General features: G+C 49.4%; 2 protein-coding genes across 4 annotated transcripts; one reads left to right on the top strand and one right to left on the bottom strand.

Annotated features, from left to right (window-relative positions):
• Positions 1-55: 55 nt before the first annotated feature.
• DDX6 (DEAD-box helicase 6) lies at positions 56-16,578 on the bottom strand. Of its 2 annotated transcripts, none has more exons than XM_081961462.1 (14): positions 16,414-16,578; positions 15,256-15,699; positions 13,303-13,366; positions 12,568-12,672; positions 11,572-11,701; positions 8,166-8,312; positions 7,963-8,057; positions 7,569-7,691; positions 6,981-7,109; positions 6,603-6,719; positions 6,216-6,279; positions 4,851-4,952; positions 3,831-4,013; positions 56-3,470 (listed from the first exon to the last, which is right to left on the bottom strand). In XM_081961462.1, exons 2-13 carry the CDS (start codon positions 15,450-15,452, stop codon positions 3,838-3,840), a joined length of 1,449 nt encoding a protein of 482 aa, XP_081817588.1. In that variant the 5' UTR covers positions 15,453-15,699; positions 16,414-16,578; the 3' UTR covers positions 56-3,470; positions 3,831-3,837. The 2 variants fall into 2 exon arrangements, with proteins under 2 accessions (XP_081817588.1, XP_081817589.1); XM_081961463.1 differs by lacking the exon at positions 16,414-16,578 and adding an exon at positions 15,890-16,047.
• Positions 16,579-16,829: 251 nt separating this feature from the next.
• CXCR5 (C-X-C motif chemokine receptor 5) lies at positions 16,830-21,818 on the top strand. Of its 2 annotated transcripts, none has more exons than XR_014176007.1 (2): positions 16,830-17,121; positions 19,772-19,908. XR_014176007.1 is itself a non-coding variant. In XM_081960648.1 (2 exons), exons 1-2 carry the CDS (start codon positions 17,465-17,467, stop codon positions 20,948-20,950), a joined length of 1,221 nt encoding a protein of 406 aa, XP_081816774.1. In that variant the 5' UTR covers positions 16,830-17,464; the 3' UTR covers positions 20,951-21,818. The 2 variants fall into 2 exon arrangements, 1 of the variants encoding a protein (XP_081816774.1); XM_081960648.1 differs by having other exon boundaries at positions 16,830-17,506; positions 19,772-21,818.
• The last annotated feature ends 841 nt before the right edge of the window (positions 21,819-22,659 follow it).

Genomic DNA, 22,659 nt, shown 5'->3' with positions numbered 1-22,659 from the left:
GTGATGCCAGGCAAACAGAGCGACATGCTGGGCAAGGAAAGAGTCTCAGGCAAGGTCAGGTCCCAGTGAGCTTTTATTGAGCCAATTCTCTTAAAAATAAGTCAGGATTTTATAATTCAGCACTTTTGACAATAGGTTCACAGCCTTCCTTTATAGACTTGTGTACATATGCTGTGCCAAAATCTGAGCTCTGCTGGACATTTGCCAGTTCCAAACAAAAAATAATCCCCCCCTCCCAACCCACCCCCTTGTTGACAAATTCTAGCCCTCACTGTTCGTACTGGACATGGCCTGAACTGAACCAAGGATCAATGAAATACAACATTGCTTGAACTGAATGAAAAAGTATGTTCCCCAAATTTTCCAGTTTCAAGAAAGGGAAAATTGACTTATTTTCTTCCAGGCATTGCCACCCCCACATCTTGGTTAAAATACAGCAAGGCTGTATCTTTGTGTTATCCTCCTCCCTTCCCCCTCCCTCTCCCCCCTCCCCCTTGCACAGGACTCCAGAATGTTGCCTAAGGAGTAGAGTTGCAGCAGGGAGATTCCCCCTCTGGCTGATCCAACCTCCCCTCCCTACAGAACACCATCAGATGCCGTTGCACAGGTGGTGTGGATTGAACTTCCCATATCCTGCCAGGGGACAAATGATTGTGCGCCAGAAGTAGCCTCCAGAGGTATGCTTTGCACCAACAGCATAGGTCAGACTGCTGGTGGAAACAACTCACACCCACAAAGGATCCTGGGCACCACAGAGCTCCTCTCCATTGGCCAGATTCAGCCAGTCCTGTGCAAGCAAGCCCACCCTTAAAATAAAGAAGAGTAGAATGAGATGCCCAAATCAAACTCATCTGCTTTGATGTCCAGTTTCTGTGATCTCATCCAGCTCTAACAAGACACAAAAGCAGAGGCTATCGGAAAAGATGCTCCCATCTCATTCTGTAATCATTAAAAAAAAGCAAAACTCAACCCACCCACCCACACCCACCCAAGGTCATCTCTACTAAGTGCAGGGGGTCCTGGGAAGACCCCACCGATATTTTCACCAAGGCCTTGTTGTGCCCCACCATCGAGTCACCTGAGGGGCAAAAAAGGGGCCTCGAAGTTTGGTCTCTCAAAATTTCCCCAAAGCGTCTGAAGCAGTTGAAGGACTGCTGGCAACTGCTCTGTGCATAAGACATCCAATTCTCAGGCTCCGGTGTCACATGAAGGGGTTTTTTAAAAAAAAAAAAAAAGACCAGGGTGTCCCTGGTCAACATCTGGAGCATCTTTCCTTTCCGAGTCCCTCTTCACCACTGAGAGACAAGGAGCCGTTTTCAGGTGGCTTTCTGACCCAAACAAAGCGACCAAAAACGGCGGTCAGAGGTTGAGGCCGCTCCTCTGCTAGGCGGCCACAGGTGAAGTAATACTTTCTCTTTAAAAAAGGCTGTGCTTCAAGAATGACAAGAGGAGTGCGGCCGCGCTGGACAGAGTGGCCACCTCAACTCACCGCACCAAATCAGGTGTTGTACATGTTCTCGCAAATTTCAAGATTGCTGCGCACGTTTTGCCTCTGCGCTCCCCTCCTTTGGGAACAGCTGCTGCAGAAGAGCAAAAAGTTCTGCTTTGGGTGTCAAGTGGCCCCTCCCCCAAGCTGTCCCACCCCAAGGACTTGCTCGTCTGATGCAGCCTCGTCTGAATTCCCAGCTTTCTGTTAATACAATTTTTGCTACGGTTACTTAGACAAAACATCTTCCACTTCCAAAGGGTTTTCAGGAGGCACCTGGCTCTAGGCAGTTCTCTGAGGTCAGGGCTGAAAAAGTTGGTACTCTCGATCAGAACTGCTTAGCTTGTCAGGGCAAGGAGGAGGGAGGGGGTGGGCTCAGACTATCCTTGTCTCCGAGCCAAGAGAGCCCATGCTTGCCCTGGTGCCTCCTGGCATTCTGCTGCTGGCAGGCCGACAGGGAATTCGTTAGACGTTTACAGGTTGAGTAGTCTCACTCTTTCTGCCTGCACATCAGGCCAAACATCAAGCACATTGGGAGGGGCACACTTTAAAGCAACACTACTGGAATGGAAGCACAGACACACACCCCAAGGGGGGGGGGGAAGAGCAGAGGGCTTGCCTTTCCTGCTCTAGAATCTCTCATCAGACAGGCTTCAAACAGAATCGCCACAAGCTGGCAGGAAGTTCTAATGCCAGAAGCACGACCAGGGCTTTTGCCTCATTGGAGTCGCTTTTGGTTCTGCCTTGCTTTGAGACAGTGATTGGGTCTCCTCTAACCCCGTAAGACAAATCCAGCTTCCCTGGAGGGTATTTCCCCCCTTTTTGGGGTGTGTGTGTGTGAAGAGGACCTTGCCCGACACCCAGATCTCTTCCAAATATCGCAACCCCTAAAGCAAGCCAGACCCACCTAGAGGCCTGGAGTCAACAGTGCTTGGCATCGAGTAGCGTTGCAGAAAACTGAGCCCCTCTCACCTTTAGCTGCTGTCAAGTTCTATCTATAATCCCTTTAACGCCAGCAAGCCTCATCCAAACAAAGAAAAAAGAAAGTTATATGAACCCTTAACAGAAAAAACACATATTTACAGAGTTTATACAAGTATACACATCCAATTTTCTTCAGAACACATGAGAGAGGAAAAACCACCATGGCTTGGAGACAGCAAGTGCTGTGCCCCCCAAGGGAGACTCACCACGGAGGGCAGTCTGTAGTGTTCTGCGAGAGCCCCGGGGGCGTTTTGGGGGGCTCCTGCTGCAGATTGGTTGGCAAGTGGCTCTTTCCTCTCAGAGTGTGGAGGTTTCCCTCAATTAACCCAGGCGATCCAGGTTATTTTGCTTAAATACACATATTTACAGAGTGGGTGAACAGCAACTGCATCTCAATTCCTCCATTAAAAGAAAGTTAACCAAACAAAACTGCTGACGAGGGCCACCTTCCAGCACCTGGAAGGGGAAGGAAACAGAGGTGGGGAAAGAGACTTTGACCTGAACCAAAATGACTCCTTGGGCTGTATCCAAAAGGGATTTTCTGAATGGTCTCATAGCATAAGGCACTTTGCACAAATAAGTAACAAGCTCTTTAGCTCAAAAGACAGATGAGGAGCCAGGGAGAAGTTGAAATGTACTGAGTCGGGCAGCTGTGGGTGAGTTTGAAATAGCAGTCAAGGTGGAGTTTGGGAATCTTCTCATTTCAGAGTTCTTCTACTCCATCACAAAGAAAGAAATTAAAACCAGCAGTTAGTGCAACTAATGTTCAGTCAGCACACAGTGCAAACAAGTGGGAAAAACAAAAGGTATTTTCTTCCTATCTTCTGCTTTTGTCTTCACAGCCAATTTTTTTTAAAGGGAGGGGGGGGGGGAAGCTCTGTAATTTTAATTGTTCCAAAACAAAAAGATGAAAAACCCTCAAAGAGAAGGAGCCTCCCCCAAGAAATGATGTTTCGCGTGTCCAGATCAAAGGGCTTTAGCTTTTGTGTTTAAGCAAAGCCTAGAAAAAAGGGGGAAAAAACATGACTTTTAGTACCAAGGAAACAGCATCAACAAGCTGCCTGCCTGACCGCTGTAGCCCGGTCCATTCTGTGTCCTGCCCGTCAACGCCTCAAAGATGCAGGCTCAGGAGGACCCGGTGTCCCAAAGCCACATGCCAAGGGAGGTGGGCACAATCTGGTCAAAAGCTGCACTTAACGACGATCCCTCTTTTCCTCTAGAGGTGCGATTTCCTTCCTTCCTTCCTTCCTTCCAGGGCATGAGAGCCCCACAAAGGCTCCTGGGAGAGGGGCTGCGCCAGAGGAATACCCCCCCCCCCAATTCAGGTTACCCACCCGCCAGCCGTCCCCCAGATACCTACACAGCAATTACGGTTTATCATCTTCTACAGGCTCGCTGTGGTATTCTGCCACATACAGACTCTTGTCAATGTTACTAGGGATGGGCTTAATTTCTGTCCCCAGCTGCTCTTCAATACTCTTCAGGTTGAAACGATCGTCATAGGTGATCAAGTTGATGGCTAGGCCTAGATGGCCAAATCGACCTTCAAAGAGAAAAAGCAAAGATTTTCCCTTTGGCAGCTTGCCAGAGACCAGTTTTTTCCTCCCCGGCACATGTGGCAGATCAAGGTCTTCCAGTATCAGACCACGTGTGTGTACTGCTTTTTTTGTTTAATCCAACGGCAGCTTTAAATACCATGGGTAGCATCTTATGTTGTACAAGCAACAATTGTGCTCCTTGATAAGCCGGTAACTGCCATGTAGAGCAGTTCACACACTCTCCCACCAGAGAGCTCAACTTGCCAAGCTGCTACCTCCCTGCCCAGAGAGCAGCACAGAAGCTCAGCAGGCTGAAGGACAAGTGATTTACGGGCATGATGTCCTTGTGGGGACCAATCAGCCCCTTGATAGAGGAATGGCTGAACTGACTAACCCTCCATGAGGATTCCAGCTGCTCACACGATATGCGTGGTTGATGTTCCACCAGAAACTAGCAAAGTGATGGCAAGTGACTTAATGACCATTTTTCACACTTATGACCGTTTCAGCATCCCCATAGGCACATGATCAAAATTCAGATGCTTGGAAATCGACTCATATTTACGACGGTTGCAGTGCCCCGGGGACATGTGATCCCCTTTTGCAACCTTCTGACAAGCAAAATCATTGGAGAAGCCAGATTCACTTAACAACCATGTTACTAACGTAACAACTGCAGTGATTTGCTTAACAACTATTTCAAGAAAGGTCGTAAAATAGGGCAAAGGGTTCATTTAACAAATGTTTCACTTAGCCACAGATATTTTGGGCTGAATTATGGTTGTAGGTCAACAACTTTCTGTACTATATGACTGTAATTTTTCGTTAAATGATGTCCTCACCTGATCTGCCAATGCGATGGAGATATGTCTCTGCCAGCTTTGGAAAATCAAAATTGATCACAACATTCACAGCTTGGATATCAATACCTCGGGTAAAGAGATCTGAAAAACAAACCTTGCACCTTAGAAAAATCCGGTAATACAAAAAAGACGGGCTCAGGATGACAGAATCTCTGGCTATGTAATTACCACAAGGCTCATATCCAACTTTTGGATTGTTCTGTAGCTGCAAGCACAAAGAAATTCTAGACTGGATCCTGCAGGTTTCTTTCCTTTTTTTAATGGCAAAAGGAAACCTATTTCCCACTTTCTAGTCTCTACTTTTTGAGCTAGACTGTCTCAATTTGGAAAACAAAAGAAATGTAAAATGATTCCGTTAACAATATTGCTGGTTTAAAACATGAATTATAACAAGCCAATATAAAAGATTACATTAAAATGGTTGCAATTATAAAAAAAAGACAAGAGATATTTTACATCCATGTCCTAATTGTTGAAAATCTCAATTTGCTTTTCTGACTATATGGAAGATACCATATCCAGAGGACTATTTCAGAGCCAAGATTTGGAAACACTGATTTGTAGCCCAACATGAGGATGTGCAAACTGGCAGGTAGATTCTGGCTGGAGCAGAGTGTGAAGCCATGGAGGACTTTAATGGACAAACCAGCATTTTGCACTGAGATAGTCCTGCCTTAGGCACAAAAGCCAGCTGAGTGACTTGGGCCATCTGGTACATGACCAAGCTGAACCTGAGGGAGGAGAAGTCAAATGTGTCATCAGTCTGGCGTCCCTTCGCACCACCAAGAGACCTAAATCCAGCCCACCTTGAATTCCATTGACTTAACTACCACCAATCTACTTGCATCGTTAGTAGTTCAGATTCTTCTAGAGAGCCTTATAATACAATTCTACATATTCTTTTGAACTGGCCGGACTCCCTGATTTTCCTGTGCTTGACAAGCTCCTTTCTCTCAGCCCAAACCACCTCACCTGTGGTTGTGGTGAAAAGAAGAACTGCTGATTTTCTCTTTTTTAAATAGAAAAAATAATAAAAGCGGGATATAAGTAGATAAATTTCTACTCTTCTGGCTACCAAATGCAGAGCCTCCAGTGCTGGTGTTATACACTAGCTCTCACTGACAAAACGCTGACCTGTACCAATTGCAGCTTCCAGATAATCTTTAAAAGCAACCTCCATGTAAAAGAACATTGCATTCATCTATTTAAGAAATGACAATACCTGGGATATCCAGTTGCTAAAAGTATCATAACAAATTCCAAAAATGCAGCACTGAAACTGCCTAGTTAGTAAAGAGCCTTTCTGGGCAATATGCAAGCCATGGAAAAGGACAGGATACTCACCAGTGCAAACAAGGTTGCGGCATAAGCCATTCCGGAAATCATGGAACACTCGATTGCGGTGCTCCTAGAAAAAGAATTTGGAAAGTTTCACCAACTTACTCTTGACCAAAGCCCAGAAGTTTGTCCTTCAGCACCTAGAGGAAAATCCAGGTGCTTCTACTGAAACACCTCTAATGGAAGAGAACATTCACCTTGAGAAGTAATGCCTGGCCTGTGGCAGAACATGCAATTCACAAGACCAATTGCTCTTCTGACACTTGCCCTGGGACCTCCTTTCGGGCTGAGTATATGAAATATCTGGAAATAGATTCACTACTCCTCTCCCTCCTACAACTAGCAGCTAAAATCCAACAGATATTCATTAGTTGCTCCAAACAGCACACTGACCTGTCTCATCTTTGCGTGAATGTAGAAGCAGGAGTAGCCCAGCTGGGAGATTTTCTTAGCTAACAATTCAACCCGTTGGGAGGAGTTACAGAAGATGATGGACTGGTTTATTTGGAGCTAAATGCAAAGACAGTAAAGTGTTACATTGTATTCTGCTTCTAAATTGCAAAGGAACTTGAAAATAAGCAGATAATACTAGACTAGAAAGCTTGGAGACAGGTACACAAAAACAAGGCAATACCTAAAGAACTGAAGAAGCAAAAAATAAAAGCTGTACAAGTCATTAAATAAAACTCTTTATCCAAGCAATGTTCTACAGGATTTCTTCCACTTGATCACTTTGGTCATTGTTTCAACCTAGTTTAGCTTACTTCTTACCCTGGAAAAGAGTGTGTTGAGGCAATGCACTTTCTGGCGCTCTGTTACGTATGCGTAGTACTGGGTCACCCCCTTCAGAGTCAGCTCCTCCATCAAGTTAATCTCGTAGGGTTTTTGCAAGTGGGAATTCTGAAAGAGAAGCATTCCAGCATGCATAGGTAGTCCTGGTCTTCTGAACACAATGGAGCCCAACATTTCTGTTGCTAAGGGAGACACTGATTATGTAAGCTCTGCCCCATTTTACGACCTTTCTTGCCACAGCTGTTAAGTGAATCACTGCAGTTGTTAAGCTAGTAACGCGGTTCTTAAGTGAATCTGGCTTTCCCATTGACTCTGCTTGTCAGAGGTTCATAAAAGGGGATCACGTGACCCTGGGACACTGCGACCGTCATAAATATGAATCAGCTGCCAAACATGTGGATTTTGATCATGTGACCAAAGGGATGCTACAGTGACCATAAGTGTGAAAAATGGCCATTAGTCATTAAACAGTTTTAAGTTGTGGGCAGCTTCTGGTTTGCAGTGTGGCAAGAATAACCGTGCTTCACCCTTTGCTCAATTATGCAAATTTGGCCTCATTCAACTCACCATAAACTTCTGCACACTTAGAGGGAAAGTGGCCGAGTACAACAAAATCTGCCTGTTTTTAGGTAGAGTGAGTATAATGTCCTCCATTATTTGCACAAAGTCTTGAGACAGTAACTTGTCTGCCTGCAAAATAAATTAATACATAATAAAAAAAGGGGGCAGTCGGGGAACTCGTTTCATGTCTAACCAACCCTCCTGGCAGGTGCTGGCCAGAGTCCCAGCTTACGTTAAAATGATGTTTCTTAGGAGCTGCCTAAGGGGGGGGGGGGGGGGGGGGAAAGGGTCCCGATTTCAAGCTGCCGTTGACCAGAATCCACAAAATGCACCCAGGACAGCTAATCTGGTGGCGGAGGGCTTAGCTTGTAACTCATGAAATTCAGTCATTAAATGTTACCTCATCTAGGACAATCATCTGGATATGGTCCACTTTTGCTACCCCCTTTTTGATGAGATCCAGAATCCTTCCTGGGGTTGCTATCACTACATGCACTGCGAGGAAGAAGAGCAGGTTATCAGGCACTCTGATAAAAACGGGCAGAAAAGAATGTGTGTGTGTGTAATTTGGGGTTACCCCATTCTTGTTATAGGACGTCCTACCTGTATCATCAAGCCTCATTATATCATCCCGCAGATTGGTTCCTCCTGTGGTTGCCATCACTTTCGCCCCTCCCATGTGTTTGCTGACCTGGATGCAGATCTGACTGACTTGCAGGGCAAGTTCTCTTGTGGGAACAATCACCATTGCTGTCAAGCAAGATATAATTTGAGGCACTCTTATTTCATGATCCCAGAAGATTTTTATGCTCATGTAGGTCCAGTGAGATGTTCAGAAATCCGAGCGTCCTTTCTAGTTTACAGAGGCTTTTAATGGAGACCAAATAGGCAAGTGGCCTGAAACTGACTGAGTCCCGTTTGTCTAAAGCTAATGGAAGATGAACCATTCTAACGTTTTATAAGCTTTTCAAAGGTTCATAGTAATGCAGAAGCAGCACCTTCCAAGTCACATTTCTCCCCAACTCACTATACAATGCAGCGTGTGTGGAGTGTTTCTCTAACGCTTTGAAAGGGAGAAAATTGCAGTGAAGCTCTCCCACCCAAGTCTGATACCCCAAGTCTCTCCAGGAGTTTAGTAGTGACTGCCTTTCCATGCTTTGAACATCGGGAGTATTAAAAAATGAATTAGCGGGACCTGGGATCTACTCTTAGTATTATTCGCTGCTAAGGAACTCGAGCACTACTCCCATTTTCATACACCTCCACTCCCCCAAAGAACAAAGTGCTCATGGGTAAGCCAAAGGAAACCAAAGCATTCTCCCCAAACCTCAAAAACGGAAGGTTGGCTTTGTGCAAAAACTCTCTCTTCGGAAGTTTTGCAGAATACTGATAACCACGATGGAGTGGTCACTGAATTCAAGCCAGACATCCTAGAAGGTGAAGTTAAATGGGCCTTAGGAAATCTGAGCAACCACAAAGCTAGTGGAGGTGACAGTATTCCAGCTCAGCTATTCAAAATCTTAAAAGACGATGTAGTAAAAGAAATTTAAGATCATGGCATCTGGCCCTCTCAATTCCTGGCAAATAGATGGGGAAGAAACAGAGGTAGTGACAGATTTTTCTTTCCTGGGCTCCAAGATCACAGCAGATGGGGACTGCAGGCAAGAAATTAAAAGACGCTTGCTCCTGGAGAGGAAAGCTATGGCAAATCTAGACAGCATACTAAAAAGCAGAGACATCCCCCTGCCAACAAAAGTGTGTATAGTCTAGGCCAGTGGTGGGCAACCTTTTTTTTCAACTGAGCCAAATCTCGCCAAAACCACGATTGAAATTTATTTTGAGAGCCACATTTTTAAAACCGAAAATACATAGGATGGTACACTGTTTTTAGTTTCAATAAACTCTGGCATTTGAAGGACGCAAGTCTTAAAGCTGTCAAGTTACAAGATCCTTGCATCCCTAACCCTTTAGGAAAAAAACCCCAAGGGGTCTTCAAACCTGACAGCTTCAAGACTTGTGGACTTCAACTCCCAGAATTCCTCCTCCAGTCATGTTGGCTCAGAAACTCTGGCATTGAAGCATGCAAGTCTTAAAGCTGTCAAGTTGCAAGACCCTTGCACCCCTAACCCTTTAGAAGAAAAACCCAGGGTCTTCAAACCTGACAGCTTGAAGACTTGTGGACTTCAACTCCCAGAATTCTGAGAATTGAAGTCCACCAAGGGCATCAATCATATTAGCCCAGGGATCTGCAAAATTGGCTCTTAAGACTGGTGGACTTCAACTCCCAGAATTCTGAGAATTGAAGTCCACCAGTCTTAAAACAGCCAACTTTGCAGACCTCTGTGTTAGCCCAAAGCCTGGCGCTCCATTGGTGGAGCCCCAAGAAGCGAGGAGGCAGAAAAAGAGACGGAGGCCAAGGAGCTTCCCCCCCCGCCCCCTCCCAGCAAAAATCTAACCGGGGAGCCGGGCGGGCAGTAGCAAATTAGCCGATCACGCCACGTGGGCAGTAGCAAATTAACCGATCACGCGGCGTGATCGGCTAATTTGCTACTGCCCGCCCGGCTCCCCGGTTAGATTTTTGCTGGGAGGGGGCGGGGGGAAGCTCCTTAGCCTCCGTTTCTTTTTCTGCCTCTTTGCTTCTCGTCGCCGCCCGACCTCAGGATCCTCTCTAACCATTGTGGGTCGAAAAGAAAAAAGGGAAAGGGGCGCTTGTTTTGAAGTGCCCGAGAGGAGGGAGGGGAGCCCGGCACACAGAAGAGCCACATTAAAGTGAGTAAAGAGCCACATGTGGCTCGTGAGCCACGGCTTGCCGACCACTGGTCTAGGCTATGGTTTTCCCAGTTGCCATGGATGGCTGTGAAGGTTGGACCATAAGGAAGGCTGAGCGCCGAAGAATTTAAGACTTAGAACTCTGGTGCTGGAGAAGACTCCTGCGAGTCCCTTGGACTGCAAGGTGATCCAACCGGTCAGTCCTAGAGGAGATCAACCCTGACTGCTCTTTAGAAGGCCAGATCCTAAAGAGGAAACTCAAATCCTTTGGCCACCTAATGAGGAGAAGGACTCCCTGGAGGAGAGCCGAATCCTGAGAACGATGGAGGGCAAAAGAAGAAGGGGATGGCAGAGAAGGAGGTGGCCGGATGGAGTCACCGAAGCAGCCGGCGTGAGCTTAAATGGATTCCAGGGAATGGTAGAGGACAGGAAGGCCTGGAGGAACGTTGTCCATGGGGTCGCGATGGGCCAGACATGACTTCGCAACTAACAACAAAGGCATCTAGAACATGGGTGTCAAACTCGATCGTGTCGCATGACGTATCATGACTTTTTTTGCCTTTGGGGAGCTGGGGTGGGCGTCGCTTACGTGTGATGCGACAGGATCTAGAATAAAAAGCCAACAAGAACAAACCCTGCAACAATCTGGTTTTCTCAGACTTTTTCTGAGCATTAGGCAAAAAGGAGGATGTGCAAGATGAATTCCTGAAATCACCCCCAAATATGCAGTTTTGTTCCTGAGCTGAGACCTCTAAAGCTACAACTCACTAGATGTCCCTGTTCAAAGGTAGCACAAACAGAAGGAGAAAGGAGAAGATGGTGTCCCACCACCCCATCCCATGTCCTGCTTTCTCAGATATGTGGCTAACTGAATGCCGGTTTTGGATAGACTGATTCAGTGGAGCCAACAATGTGGCAAATGGTTCTCTCAATGGGCGGAGGGGAAGCAATGCTGGATGGAGGCACAGCGGTCTCTCTATTCTACCTCCATAAAACAAAGACATTATTGTTAGCAGCAGCAGCGGTTTCATTGTGAAATTCTCCAAGCCCTTCCCGTTAAAATGTAATCCCAGGGCCTTACCAATTCCAGTCAAGCCCTTTTCCAAAAACCTCTGTACTTTTTTCTTTTTTTCTTTCACAAAAGTGAAGCCATTACATAACTAGCAATCTAACATGGTCCCTAGTGACGATGAAGACCTGTTGCAATTGGAGTCGGTGTGGTTTGCCATCTTCCACTGACCTTGTATTTTGTCCTTCTTTAAGTCAAGCCTTTCAAGTAATGGAATGAGGTAGGCACCGCTCTTGCCGGTTCCGTTCTTAGCTCTAGCTAAGATGTCCCTTCCAGACAAAGCAATAGGAATGCTCTCCTCCTGAAAAGAAGCAGGAGAAAAGAGAAGAGTTTGAATGAAGAAAATATAAACATAAAGAGTAAAAACAAAAGGAGAAAAGGGCCACACTTTAGATGAAGAGGCAGAAAGGTTATCTGCTTGCAACCATGTTGCAGGAAGACAATATGGATGAGTGATGTCTTCTGTAGCCTGCATGACAAACTTCTATATGTAGTTTTTCCATCTGCCTCTCTAGACTGAAAAGGTTGGGTTTGGAGGCAGGAATATTTCTGCTCGGTTAACAGTAACATTAATTAATGGTTCAAACAATCATGAACTATCATAAGGAAATCTACTGGAAACACAATTGTCTTGTTCTAATCCCATCTACAACTAGAAGAAACAAACACCAGATCCTGTGAAGGAGTAAGAAATCTCAGCCCTTTATTCCAGGGACCCTCGGCTTTCCATCTCACACGAAAAGGCTATTTCCATATGCACAAGAGCGAGTCCTTCAACTGGGATGGCTTTTGCTGATAGGAAAACATGAAAGGGTGGATTCTATCATCTTATGCACAAAGTGTTCTTTTCCTGGAAAGAAAGGCTTTGAATGGCAAGAGGCTGTGGAGAGGGGCGGCGTGAGAGAAAAGGTGAAGGGAGATACCCCAGCCCTCCTTTCTCCACTATGTTAATCAGCCTTCCAGGCGTGCAGAATGGATACAGTTCAAGCGAAACAATACAGGCACAGCTTCAGCAGAAGCCGATAGCACACGACACAGCATCCTGTTGGATGGAAATCCAAAGACTATCATTTCCCCCGTTATTTATAAAAGGGACATTTCCATTCATTAATAAGCATCTTATCATAATTTACTAAACTTGCTCAACCTACCCTATAGGTGACTAACCTGAATAGGAGATGGCTTCTCCCAGCCCATTTCAAAAATTCCCATCAGCAACTCCCGCTTTAGACAATAATCTTCAAACTCATTTCCTTTTGTTGACGTTACATCCTGGAGAAGAAAAGCAGAATCATTAACTCATGTGATGTCAATCTCAATGCAAAGGGCATTCTAAGGCTAAGCCCAGCAGCAGGGTGGGTGCTCTGATGTGGGTTCTCTCCCCCAGGGGCTGAAGAAATTCTAGAAAGCAAAGGGAGTGGGAAGCAGAGAAACTGGGCTGGGCAAGGCTTTGGTGTTATGATCTAAAAGATATGTGTGCTTGATAAAACATATATGGGGATGGGGGTGGGGGTAAATGATGATAGGGGGTGTGGTAGCATTAAATTCAAGGTAAGTTGCACTCTATGCCCATTGCTGCTGCATTTTATTCAGAACTGGGACGTGGGGTAGTGGTGTAGGAGGGGAATATGCATGTTTTTTCTTTTAGTTTCACCAATTAGTTTAAGATGATTATTTGTGTAGCTGCATCATCTATAGCAGGCAGCCATTGCTTGCAAGAGGCATTTTGAGATGGTGTAATTTCAGAGATAGCAAGTAGATAGCAATCAGCAAAGTAGGCAACCTATCTCAGTGTGAATTCTGTAAGACAATGTGATTTAATCAGTTTGAAACCTTACACTTCAATGAAATGAACATCTGCTGCCAAGCATGAACATGTTTAAAATTTTAGAAAGCCCTTACCGACGTTTTGATTCTCAGGTCTTTCGGAGGGAGCTTTAAAGTCTTCTTCCAGTCATCGCCAGGTCTGAAGTGAGAAAACTGTTATTAACTACTGGACCTCATTTTGGTCTAGCCAGATCTTTACGTCACACGTGATACAATCACCCTCAGGGTTAAAAAATACAAAAATAACAGCCCTTTTAATACATCTAGAATCTGACGTACAAACTCTTCATGACACAGGAAGAAAAGGATATTTTAAGTCAGTGTAATCAAGTGTTAACACAGCATTAAGCAACCACTGGAGAATGTGGAGAGGATCTGAACATGTCATGTACTACTGAATAACTTAAGTTCAGTCAGAGTTATGTACCTTTTTCTCCATATTTCAAAATAGCCGCCTTTGTTTTAGTAAGATACACAGGATTGATAATGTATATCTGGACTAAACTCAACAGCTTCCACTGTTCAGCATGTATTTGTACCAGTGCTCTCCAGGACCTTAGCCACTACACCACAGTGTGTTAAAAGCCCAGAAGAAACTTTCTTCAACTCCTCACTGCACAATCATTTTCAAATATGAAAAATGCAACAGACCATAATTGAAGTTGCCTTCCCAGTGCTGAGTAAGCTATAGGCAGTCCAGAATGTGCCAGGACTGAAGACCTGTGGTCTTGGAATATAAAAAGTGCTGACTTGTCAGGATGCATATGAGACGACCATGGTGGGTGATGCTTCCAGAGCTCTCTACAGCCGAATTCAGCTGCAGCAGCAGAAGGCACTGTTCTACACTGTCTGCCACTACCTGCAGAGCAAGCTGGAAGACGGTTATTTTCCCTGGGAAGTCCCAGACTCCCTATTTCGTTCTTTGTGAAACAACAGATCATCCCACTGTACTCTTCCATCAAACCAGGCAGGTTGGAGTGTTTGGTTTAAATGAGCAGAGATCACAGGATCAAGGCAAACTGCTACAAAGAAATGTTCTGTTAAAAAGAATCCTCCAGAAAAGATATGCCAGCGTTATTCACACCAATATGACCCAAACATTACCTGCTTTAGGCTGGGTAGCTCTTTGGAAGCCTTATGAAGCAATTACATGATTCACCACTTCCACTTCCATTGGTACAACGGTACTTGATAAACTTGCTATTAGTAAGGAAACCTCCCAAATATACAGGATTGTCTATTATATGTTGATTCTCTACTTTAAGCAATGCCTAATCAGGAAGCAATCTGACTCCTGCTTTTAGCCAAGGATACTCAATATCAGTTCTGATAAAAATAAAACAGTTCTAGGGATAGCCTAAAGGCTTAGGGCCGAGTTGAATCAAGGTGCTGGTTCCTTCCTTTAGTGCTTCCTAAAGCACCTGTCCCAAATCACTGGAACCTTTTCCCCAGTATGCTGCTCAAAGCTTTTTCAATAGTAAGGCTGGTGGCATATAAATTTAATAAATAAGCAAATGTGCTTCTCCATTCAGCTGGGCGCAGCTGAGAAACCCTGTACTGGGCTTCCATTTAAGAGGTATCTAGGACCTCTATTGCAGTGGGGGGGGGGTGCCTGCAGTTGTGGAGCAGCTTCCCACTCATAGAAATCCAGCAGAGGTAGGAACCCTCCAGGTTGCTCAGCAGGCAGCCTTTCTTTAGGGTCTCCTAACAGCTGGATACCATTACCCCTTCTTGATCCCATGCTAAATTAAACTGCGTGCAGGTTGTGGGAAGATGTATTTTAAAGTATATATATAGTCACCCTATGCAACTGACCGCACTATGTAGCAACAATAGGAAGCAAAGGATAAATAAGTAAAGTATGACAAATGTGGGACAAATACAATTCAGAAATAGCATCAAATATTGCTGCAGTTGGTAAAACGGGTACAAGAAGGAAAGAGCTCACACTCCATCCAGAAGTCAAACCTCCGAGGAGATTCTGGGTGTCTCGCAAGATGGCTGCCGATGCTCTAGACAAGTACTCACTTGATAGTGGAGGCCATGCTCTGTGCTTGCTGAGTGCCATTGTTGATTGTGTTGGGATGTTTCAGCTGGTTTATCTGTTGCTGAGCCTGTGTCCCCCCGCTTCCTGGACCACCACCAGGTTTTACTGGGCCCCTCAGCTGTCCATTTTGACTGGAGAGACCCATTATAACAGGGTTCTCTGTTCTGGCCGTACTCATATTTGCCTTTTAAATGTCTTTCAACTTCCAAACAGTTGCGAGTACGGAAAGTGTAATAGTTTATTAGACTCTCCAAGATGAAGAGATAAATTAGGTCCTGCTCAATATATGAGTCTTTATTGCAACACAGGCAAGCACCTGTAAAGTCACTCAAGATAAACCAGTCACTTGCGCTGATGCACTGTGGAACAACTTTTTAAAAAGTCTTCTAACACGCTTGAGTTCCGTCCAATCTACTCACTTCAATCTGAAAAGAAGGCAGACAAAGCCGTTAGTATATGCAGTTGCTGGCTGCATCCACTCCCAAGTAAGTTTGGGGGATGCGAGTAACCTCAAAGGCCGGCCACCCCAGGCGCGGACCCCGCTCCCCTCCCCTCCCCAGAGCGGCCTTGCGGGCATCTTCTGGGGGCGGCAGGCGGGGGTGGGTGGGAACATACCGTGTGCAAGACGCCCCTCAACCGCAGCTTTTTCCCTGCGCCATTCAAGGGACGGAGGTTGGCGAAGCTTCCCCGCCAAGAGACGCCGCGGAGGGACGTTTCGAAACCGCCCCCTCCCCTCCCGGCCTGCCAAATCGGGGCCGAGCGCCCGAGGCCCGGATTCAGCCAGGTTCCCAGCCCGGGTTCAAAGCCCCCGGTTAAAGCAGCCCTCCAAGGGAGGCGCTTCCCCGCCTTTGTCTCAGGCCCGGGCGGCGGCGGCAACCCGGGCCAAGCGTCGGCCCAGGCCCCCCCGGAGGACGCGCGGGAGGCCTCGCTCTGGAGTCGAGGGTACAGCGCGTAAGGCCGCTCCCGGCCCCGCGGAGCCTCAGCCCGACGGGCAGACAGGGCCTCGGTCCCGGGCCTCGCCGCGCCGGAAAGGTCCGGCCGCCGCGGAGGCCGGGTCCGCAGCGCCTTTCTCTCTCCACCGGCGGCCGCCCGGCCCAGGGCAGCCACGAGTGCCGCCCGCCCACGGCCCGCCTGCCTACCTGCCTGCCTGGCTGGCGGCCGCGCTCACTTCCCGCTCCGGGTAGGCCCGTCTCGCAGCCCGTCGGCCGTGGCTCCGCTCGGACTATGGCGGCGGCGACGCGACAACAAGATGGCGGCCCTTCCCTTCCTCCTTCCTTCCGTCCTGGCGCGCGCGCGCGCCTTGCCCCCTCCTCCTCCTCCTCCCCCGCCCCCTCGAGCCACACCCACCGCCCGGCCGCGCAGGCGCCCCGCGACGCCTAAAACGCGCCGCCGCCCCCCTCCCTCTGGGAGGCTCCCCCGGCCGCCCCTCCCGACCCCGCCCGGCGCGGCCCCGTCGCTTCAGCTGAGGGGGTGAGGGGGGGGCTGCTCCGTCCCAGCCTCCAGCGGCGCCCGCCCGTCCCCGCAAACCGCGGCCCGCCCCGGCTTGGGTGTCCTCTCCCGGCCCGCTCGGCGTCTCCCTAGGAAGCCCGCGGGGTCTTGAGCAGGGGGCAAGGACAGGAGGGGGGTCCTGCCGTAGTCGTGGGAGAAGCTCTGGAAGCGGAGTCCTTGGGGGACCATGGGAGGCTCTGGGGGTTCTGGCGCTTTAGTGTCTTCCGCCGTGCGGCTCTTCTTCGCAACAGCCGCAGCCTCAAGCTGGGAGGAAGGACACCGGCTAAGCTTCCTTCCCAGTTAGGAACCAAACGCCCATTCAGGCATTGCCCGTTTCCCAGGAGCCTCCTTCCCATTATGTAAGTCCATAGGTGCAACGTTAAGGAATCTGGAAATGAGCTTTGCCCACTCTGGTACGAAGTAGAGGGTGGGGGGGCAGGGTAAATAACGGTGGAAAGGAGACCTGAATAGCCCACCTGTCTCGGTGGGCTCATCACAAACTTGATTGAGTTGGGTTGAGTCACCTTCAACTCCAACAGAGGCTGGAAACTTCTTAAAAAGTGGTTTGATGTAATAAGAATCTTGAAACTTAATTTGGCTTGCAAATCAGGAGGCTCCTTCTCTTGTTTGGCCCTTCCTCCCCTGATCATTCCTCTGCTGAACCGACAACAAGCTGAGCCCCCGTGTGTTGCTTCCTAAGTCATGGCTGACTTTAGGGTCACCCTGGAGAATGTCATGAACTGGGTGAGTGTTGCCAGCAGCTCTGACAAAGAGCTGGGCTGCTCCGTGAACAGGGCAGAGGGGGCCCAATGGACAGAAGCCTCGGACCCGAGAAGCCGCTTGGGACTTCTGCTGGCCTGAAGGAGGGGGAATCCCTCTGGAGGGTGCAGGAGTGCTACTTTTTGGGCCCTGGGCTGCATTCTTCTGGGAGGGCGATTGTGTGCAGCCAGGACTTGGGCTTTTATCATTTGGGCAGGAGACCACCTGGCCCTGCAGGGCGCTTTCACCTCCTCCAAAGCTTTGTCCCTGGGGAAAGGGGGCTGAGGGCTTCCTTGGCTAGAAGCCCCTTGGTGCTGCCAAATGCTCAGCACCTGAATGCATCTGGGGAAGGCTGGGTGCAAGTGCTGAGGCAGCCAGATGCCAGCCACAGGGCCAAGGAAGAGCTGCAGATTCTTCTCCGCAGCTCCTCGGCCTGGTCTACTTGTTTTTGAGCCCCTTGTCTTCTGAGTTGGAATCGGCCTCTGGGGGCCTGTTACAGAAAACCCTCAAGGGGGCATGTTCAGAAGGAAGTGACTGCTTACCCCTCCTTTTTCCACTGCCTGATTTTCCAAAGCCCTCACAGAGAGAAGGGGCAGGAGCTGGGCCCCTCCATGATTCCGGTGGAAGGGGCATGGTTGGAAGAAGCCTAGGGGATCCCCTAAAGCGGGGAGAAGGCAACAGAAGGATCGGAGCCCCCCTGCAACAGAATGATGGGCTTTGGTAGTAGCGGAAGCAGCTGTCTGCAGGGCCTGTGAGATTTCCGCTGGGGCCAGTCACCAGAACCCATTAGTCCCCTAGGGGAGAAAAGACGAGAGCCGACTTCCCTTTTTTCCTCCTCTTCTGTCCCCCCACCCAGGACTGATGAGGGCCCCCACCCTGCTGCAACCACACTGGCCCGGCACAACTCAAAGCAGCAGCTCTGCAGGGTTGGGCACCTTGACGAGTGATTGGAGAAGAGCTGCTGCCTGCCTTTTTTTTTTTTTTTCTATTCCCTCCCTATTTCATCTTCTGGCCAAGGAATTCTCATGGTCAGCGGGTCAAAAGCAGATTGCTTCTCTTTGCAACATTTGGATAAAATTGTTAGTTGAAACTACTTTGAAAATTGACCTGACTTTGGATTAATCTGGGATTTTATAGAGGATCTCAACCATTTTGGGATTAAGGCGTAATCAATGTATCTGCGGGGGCTTCAGCACGTGAGGAGTGAAAAGGATAAACTCCTTGCGTTTCCAGTTCATGCTCCTCTCCCCTCCGCAGGACTCCGTACAGGACTGGCTTTCTGAGCAGAAGCATAGGTGGCTACCCAGTTCTAAGATGGCAAAATCCATTTTTAAATTCAAAGCTAATTAAACAATTGAAACTGCACAGCTTTAAGGAAGGAGTGCAATGAACACTCCCCCCCTTCAATTTCAACATCTGCTTCCTCTTCACGTTTTGAAGCAGCAGCAGCTTTGAACACTATTAAAAGCCCCTCCAAAGGCCTGGCAAGCGCTAAGTTGGAAAAATGAAATTGGGCTTCTGAAATTGACCAGAAGTTACAGAAAGTTTAACTGACTTGTGAAAATGACACTCCCCCCCCCCAAAAAAGAGAGAACATCCAAAATATTGGAGCCTTAGAGGTTATCAGTTGAGGGTCCCCCCTTCAGGGGAAAAAAACCCCCCTTGAATCCACTTCTTCTCTCCAAGATAGGAAGACCCTCGTGGCTCCGTTGGTTTTCCTGCCGGCCGGCAGTGGGTTGTCCCAGTGAGCAAAGCTTCCACCTGTTTGCTCCTGCAGTCAGCGGGGGTTGATGCCCGTTGCCCTCTTGTTGGTTGTGTGGCACAGGCTCCCTTGCGGGGCTAGGATATTTGGGGGCAGCGCCTGTTGTAGTGATTCATCTCCCAGGCCCCGGACTGTCCTCTCCTGCTCCACTAGCTCAACATGTAGACAATAGCAGCCCCCGAGGCTGGAATGGGGCAACGCGCTCATTGGCTGCTTCAGACATGCAGAAGTTGCTTTTAAGTTTCTTGAGGGACAAGAGTGAAAGGGGCCTCTAGAAGCAACCCGGAGCCGCCCAGATTTCAATCGGCAGTTGTTTCTTCATCCTCCCGGTTGGTTTGTCCAGTGCCCATAGCATGATTGTCCCCACCATTGGAGGAGGTGAGGATGGAGTAGGGATCGTGGGGTCTGAATAGCCCCCCCCCTCTGCAAGGGACAGCACACAGAAGCCCCTGCCCATAAATCCCCTTTCCCTGTTGCTCTCTCCCCAGACCTTCGACTACAACCTCACCGACAGCGAAGGGAACTACTCCTACGATGAATATCTGTGTCCTCAGGCGGAAGGCAGCTCCGGGCAGACCTTCCAGAGTGTCCTGGTGCCCTTTGTCCACCTGCTCATCTTCCTGCTTGGAGGCCTAGGCAACCTCCTGGTGGTGGTCATCCTGTGGCGCTACAGACGCTCCCGTACCTCCACAGAGCTCTTCCTTCTCCACTTTGCCCTGGCCAATCTGCTGCTGCTGCTCACCTTCCCCTTCGGCGTGGTGGAGAGCCTGGCGGGCTGGGTGTTCGGCCTCTTCCTCTGCAAGCTGCTGAGTGCCGCCAACCGGATGAGCTTCTACGCCAGCAGCCTGCTGCTCGGCTGCATCAGCGTGGACCGCTACCTGGCCGTGGTCTGCGCCCTGCAGACCTTCCAGAGGCAGCGTGGCCTCTCCGTCCACTTGGCCTGCCTGGGCGTCTGGCTGCTCTCCTTTCTGCTGGCCATGCCCGACTTGCTGTTCACAGAGGTCTGGGTGCAAAGCCACAACCTGAGTGTCTGCCACTTCAGGGAGTATGGCACGCACGGCATCAACTCCTGGCTGGCCAAACGCTTCCTCTACCACCTGGTGGGCTTCTTCCTGCCCTTGGGGCTCATGTGCTATTGCTACACAGCCATCGTGAGGCTCCTCTGCCGGTCCCAGCGGCTGCAGCGGCAAAAGGCCGTGAAGGTGGCCATTGCGGTCACGAGCGTCTTCCTGCTCTGCTGGACCCCTTACAACGTGATCATTTTCTGGGACACCCTCGCCAAGATGGAGGTCACAGGGAAGTCCTGCACGCTTGACCAGGGGCTGAGCAGTGCCATTGTTGTGAGCGAGGTGCTTGCCTACAGCCACTGTTGCCTGAATCCCATCCTCTACGCCTTCGTGGGCATCCGTTTCCGCCATGACTTTTGCCGAATCCTGCACGATGTGGGCTGTCTGAGCCAGGGGGCCCTGCAGGAGATTCTGGGGCCCTGCAGAATTGAGAGCAGCACGGAGACCAACATCTCCAGTGTTCGGCATGGGGCCTCCTCCTACTCCGGAAACGCCACGTCTTCCAGTCTGCCCGATCGGTTCACTTCTCACAAGGATCCAAACGGCCAAGAGTGTCAGGAGGAAGGCTCGGACCCGACTTGGGCCCAAAGCAGAGGCTGAGCCCCACATACCTTCTCTAATCGCTTAGATGCTGTTTCCCAGGAAGCTACGGGAGGCTTGGCTGCTACCCCGCCTTTGCTTGTCCTGGTTCGGATTGCGCTGCTCACACAGATCAGGTTTACTCGAGAGCAGGGCTGTGTCATCATTGCCTCCATACAGAGCATGTTGCATATTTGGCTCGCCCCAGGAGACCCTTGCCATGGTCAGTGCTGGCATCACAGTCAACCCAGGCGCCTTGGAGTCGAGGGGGGAATCCCACAGCCTGGGTCCTGGCACAGGCCCTTCCCCTTGCTGCTCTTTGCTTTCGTCTGCCCCAGGCAGGAACTCTTCTTTCTGGGCAGGCTGTCCCATTAGCAGCTTGCCTATCTCCAGTGTGTGAGGCGAGGAAGTCCTCCGTTCCCCAAAGGAAATCCAGCCTATGTCTCCTCAAACCTCCTGTGGCCTCTGCCTTGTCCCCAGGGGCAGCCAAGCCTGCAACTGCTCTCTTCAGAAACCCCTTTCCTTTGCAACCGTGGTCTCCCCGGGTGCCCCTCCCAGAGCTGCACCGTCAAGGGCCCGTTCACAGGTTTGGCTTTGCCATGATCCCGGCAGTTTTCACCAGCCTCTAAAATCCCCAGGCTTGTTTAACAAAGTTCCCAGTAATTTTGTATTTTTGCTGTAAATATTTCCTCTGGAGAATGTGTGAAACAGATTGTAAGCCTTCCTTGTGCTTTCCCTTGCTTGAAATAAAGACATTGCGAGCCTTTCCCCGCTTCTTCTGCAGTTGGCCCAAGAAAGAGGGTCAGCAAGCAGCACAACAGGGAGGGAGGGAGGGAGGTCTGGGGTGAGGGCAACCCACCCAAATGAAGTCCTCATTGTCCTGACAGCAACGTAGAGGCTGGTGGGGACCTCCCACGTGTGTCGGATGCGAGTCAGGTCCAGGGTTGCTGTGAGCTCTGAGGCAGCCTTGGAGGCCACGCCCGCATGGCAGAGTGGGATCCCCCGCCAGCCCCGCCCTTTGAGAAAGGTGTGCTGTGGGAGGGGCTTCCTGGCTTCTACCAGCCAAAGACGCGTCAGTCTCTGCTCCATCTTACGGGGGGGGGGGGGGGGGGGAGGAACCAGCAGCCGGCAGAGGCTCCTTTGCTCACAGGTGAGCTGGCTGCCTCTTTTGATCTGACCAGCCTCCAGGCCTTCCTTCCCTCCCACCATCCCCATCCCCACGTGGGACTCGCTGTCTGGCTGCTCTGGGACTGGCATTGTGTATGCTCTGCAATTCTGCCTTGTGTCATGGGGCAGGAGGGGAACATCTTCCCACCAAGTAACCCTCAGCAAGAAAGCAGCAGAGGGGATTCCCGCACAGATGCCGCACGGCCTCCCCACCCCTGAGGGCAGAGCAGAAGGCCTCTTCCTTCTGGCAAGCGGAAGCCCCAGCAGAGAAAGCAGCTGTTCCTGCTGCTGGCACTGCCCTTTCCCCAACCCCAGCCCCCAACCGAGGGCTATGAGGGGTACAGGGCCTGGGGGCATCAGGTGTGCCTGATGGCTTTTCTGGGCCACCAGAGATGTCTTCAAGGAAAGAGCCCAAAGAGGACAGCACCAAGGGCCCCTCATCTCAACCCGGAGTCACAAATATTCTCCTCTCTCTTTTTAAAACTGAAAACATTAACCTGTAAGACCACCCTCGGACACAGCAGCCAAGCATGAAACACTTCCACGTACAGAAGTACTTAAAA

Source organism: Natrix helvetica (assembly GCF_964273705.1).
Source record: "Natrix helvetica genome assembly, chromosome: 8".
In the NCBI taxonomy this organism is placed as follows: domain Eukaryota; kingdom Metazoa; phylum Chordata; class Lepidosauria; order Squamata; family Natricidae; genus Natrix; species Natrix helvetica.
Note: the sequence above shows the minus strand (reverse complement) of the source record. Positions and strands in the feature narration are given on the sequence as shown.

Coding starts and splice junctions, on each gene's coding strand:
- DDX6 (XM_081961462.1), bottom strand. CDS start 15,452: ATGAGTACGGCCAGAACAGAGAACCCTGTTATAATGGGTCTCTCCAGT. Junction 7,110..7,568: donor TAAGTGTGCAGAAGTTTATG/GTGAGTTGAATG, acceptor CTTCTCTTTCAG/AATTCCCACTTGCAAAAACC. Junction 4,014..4,850: donor CCATCGCATTGGCAGATCAG/GTGAGGACATCA, acceptor TTCTCTTTGAAG/GTCGATTTGGCCATCTAGGC.
- CXCR5 (XM_081960648.1), top strand. CDS start 17,465: ATGGCTGACTTTAGGGTCACCCTGGAGAATGTCATGAACTGG. Junction 17,507..19,771: donor TGGAGAATGTCATGAACTGG/GTGAGTGTTGCC, acceptor CTCTCTCCCCAG/ACCTTCGACTACAACCTCAC.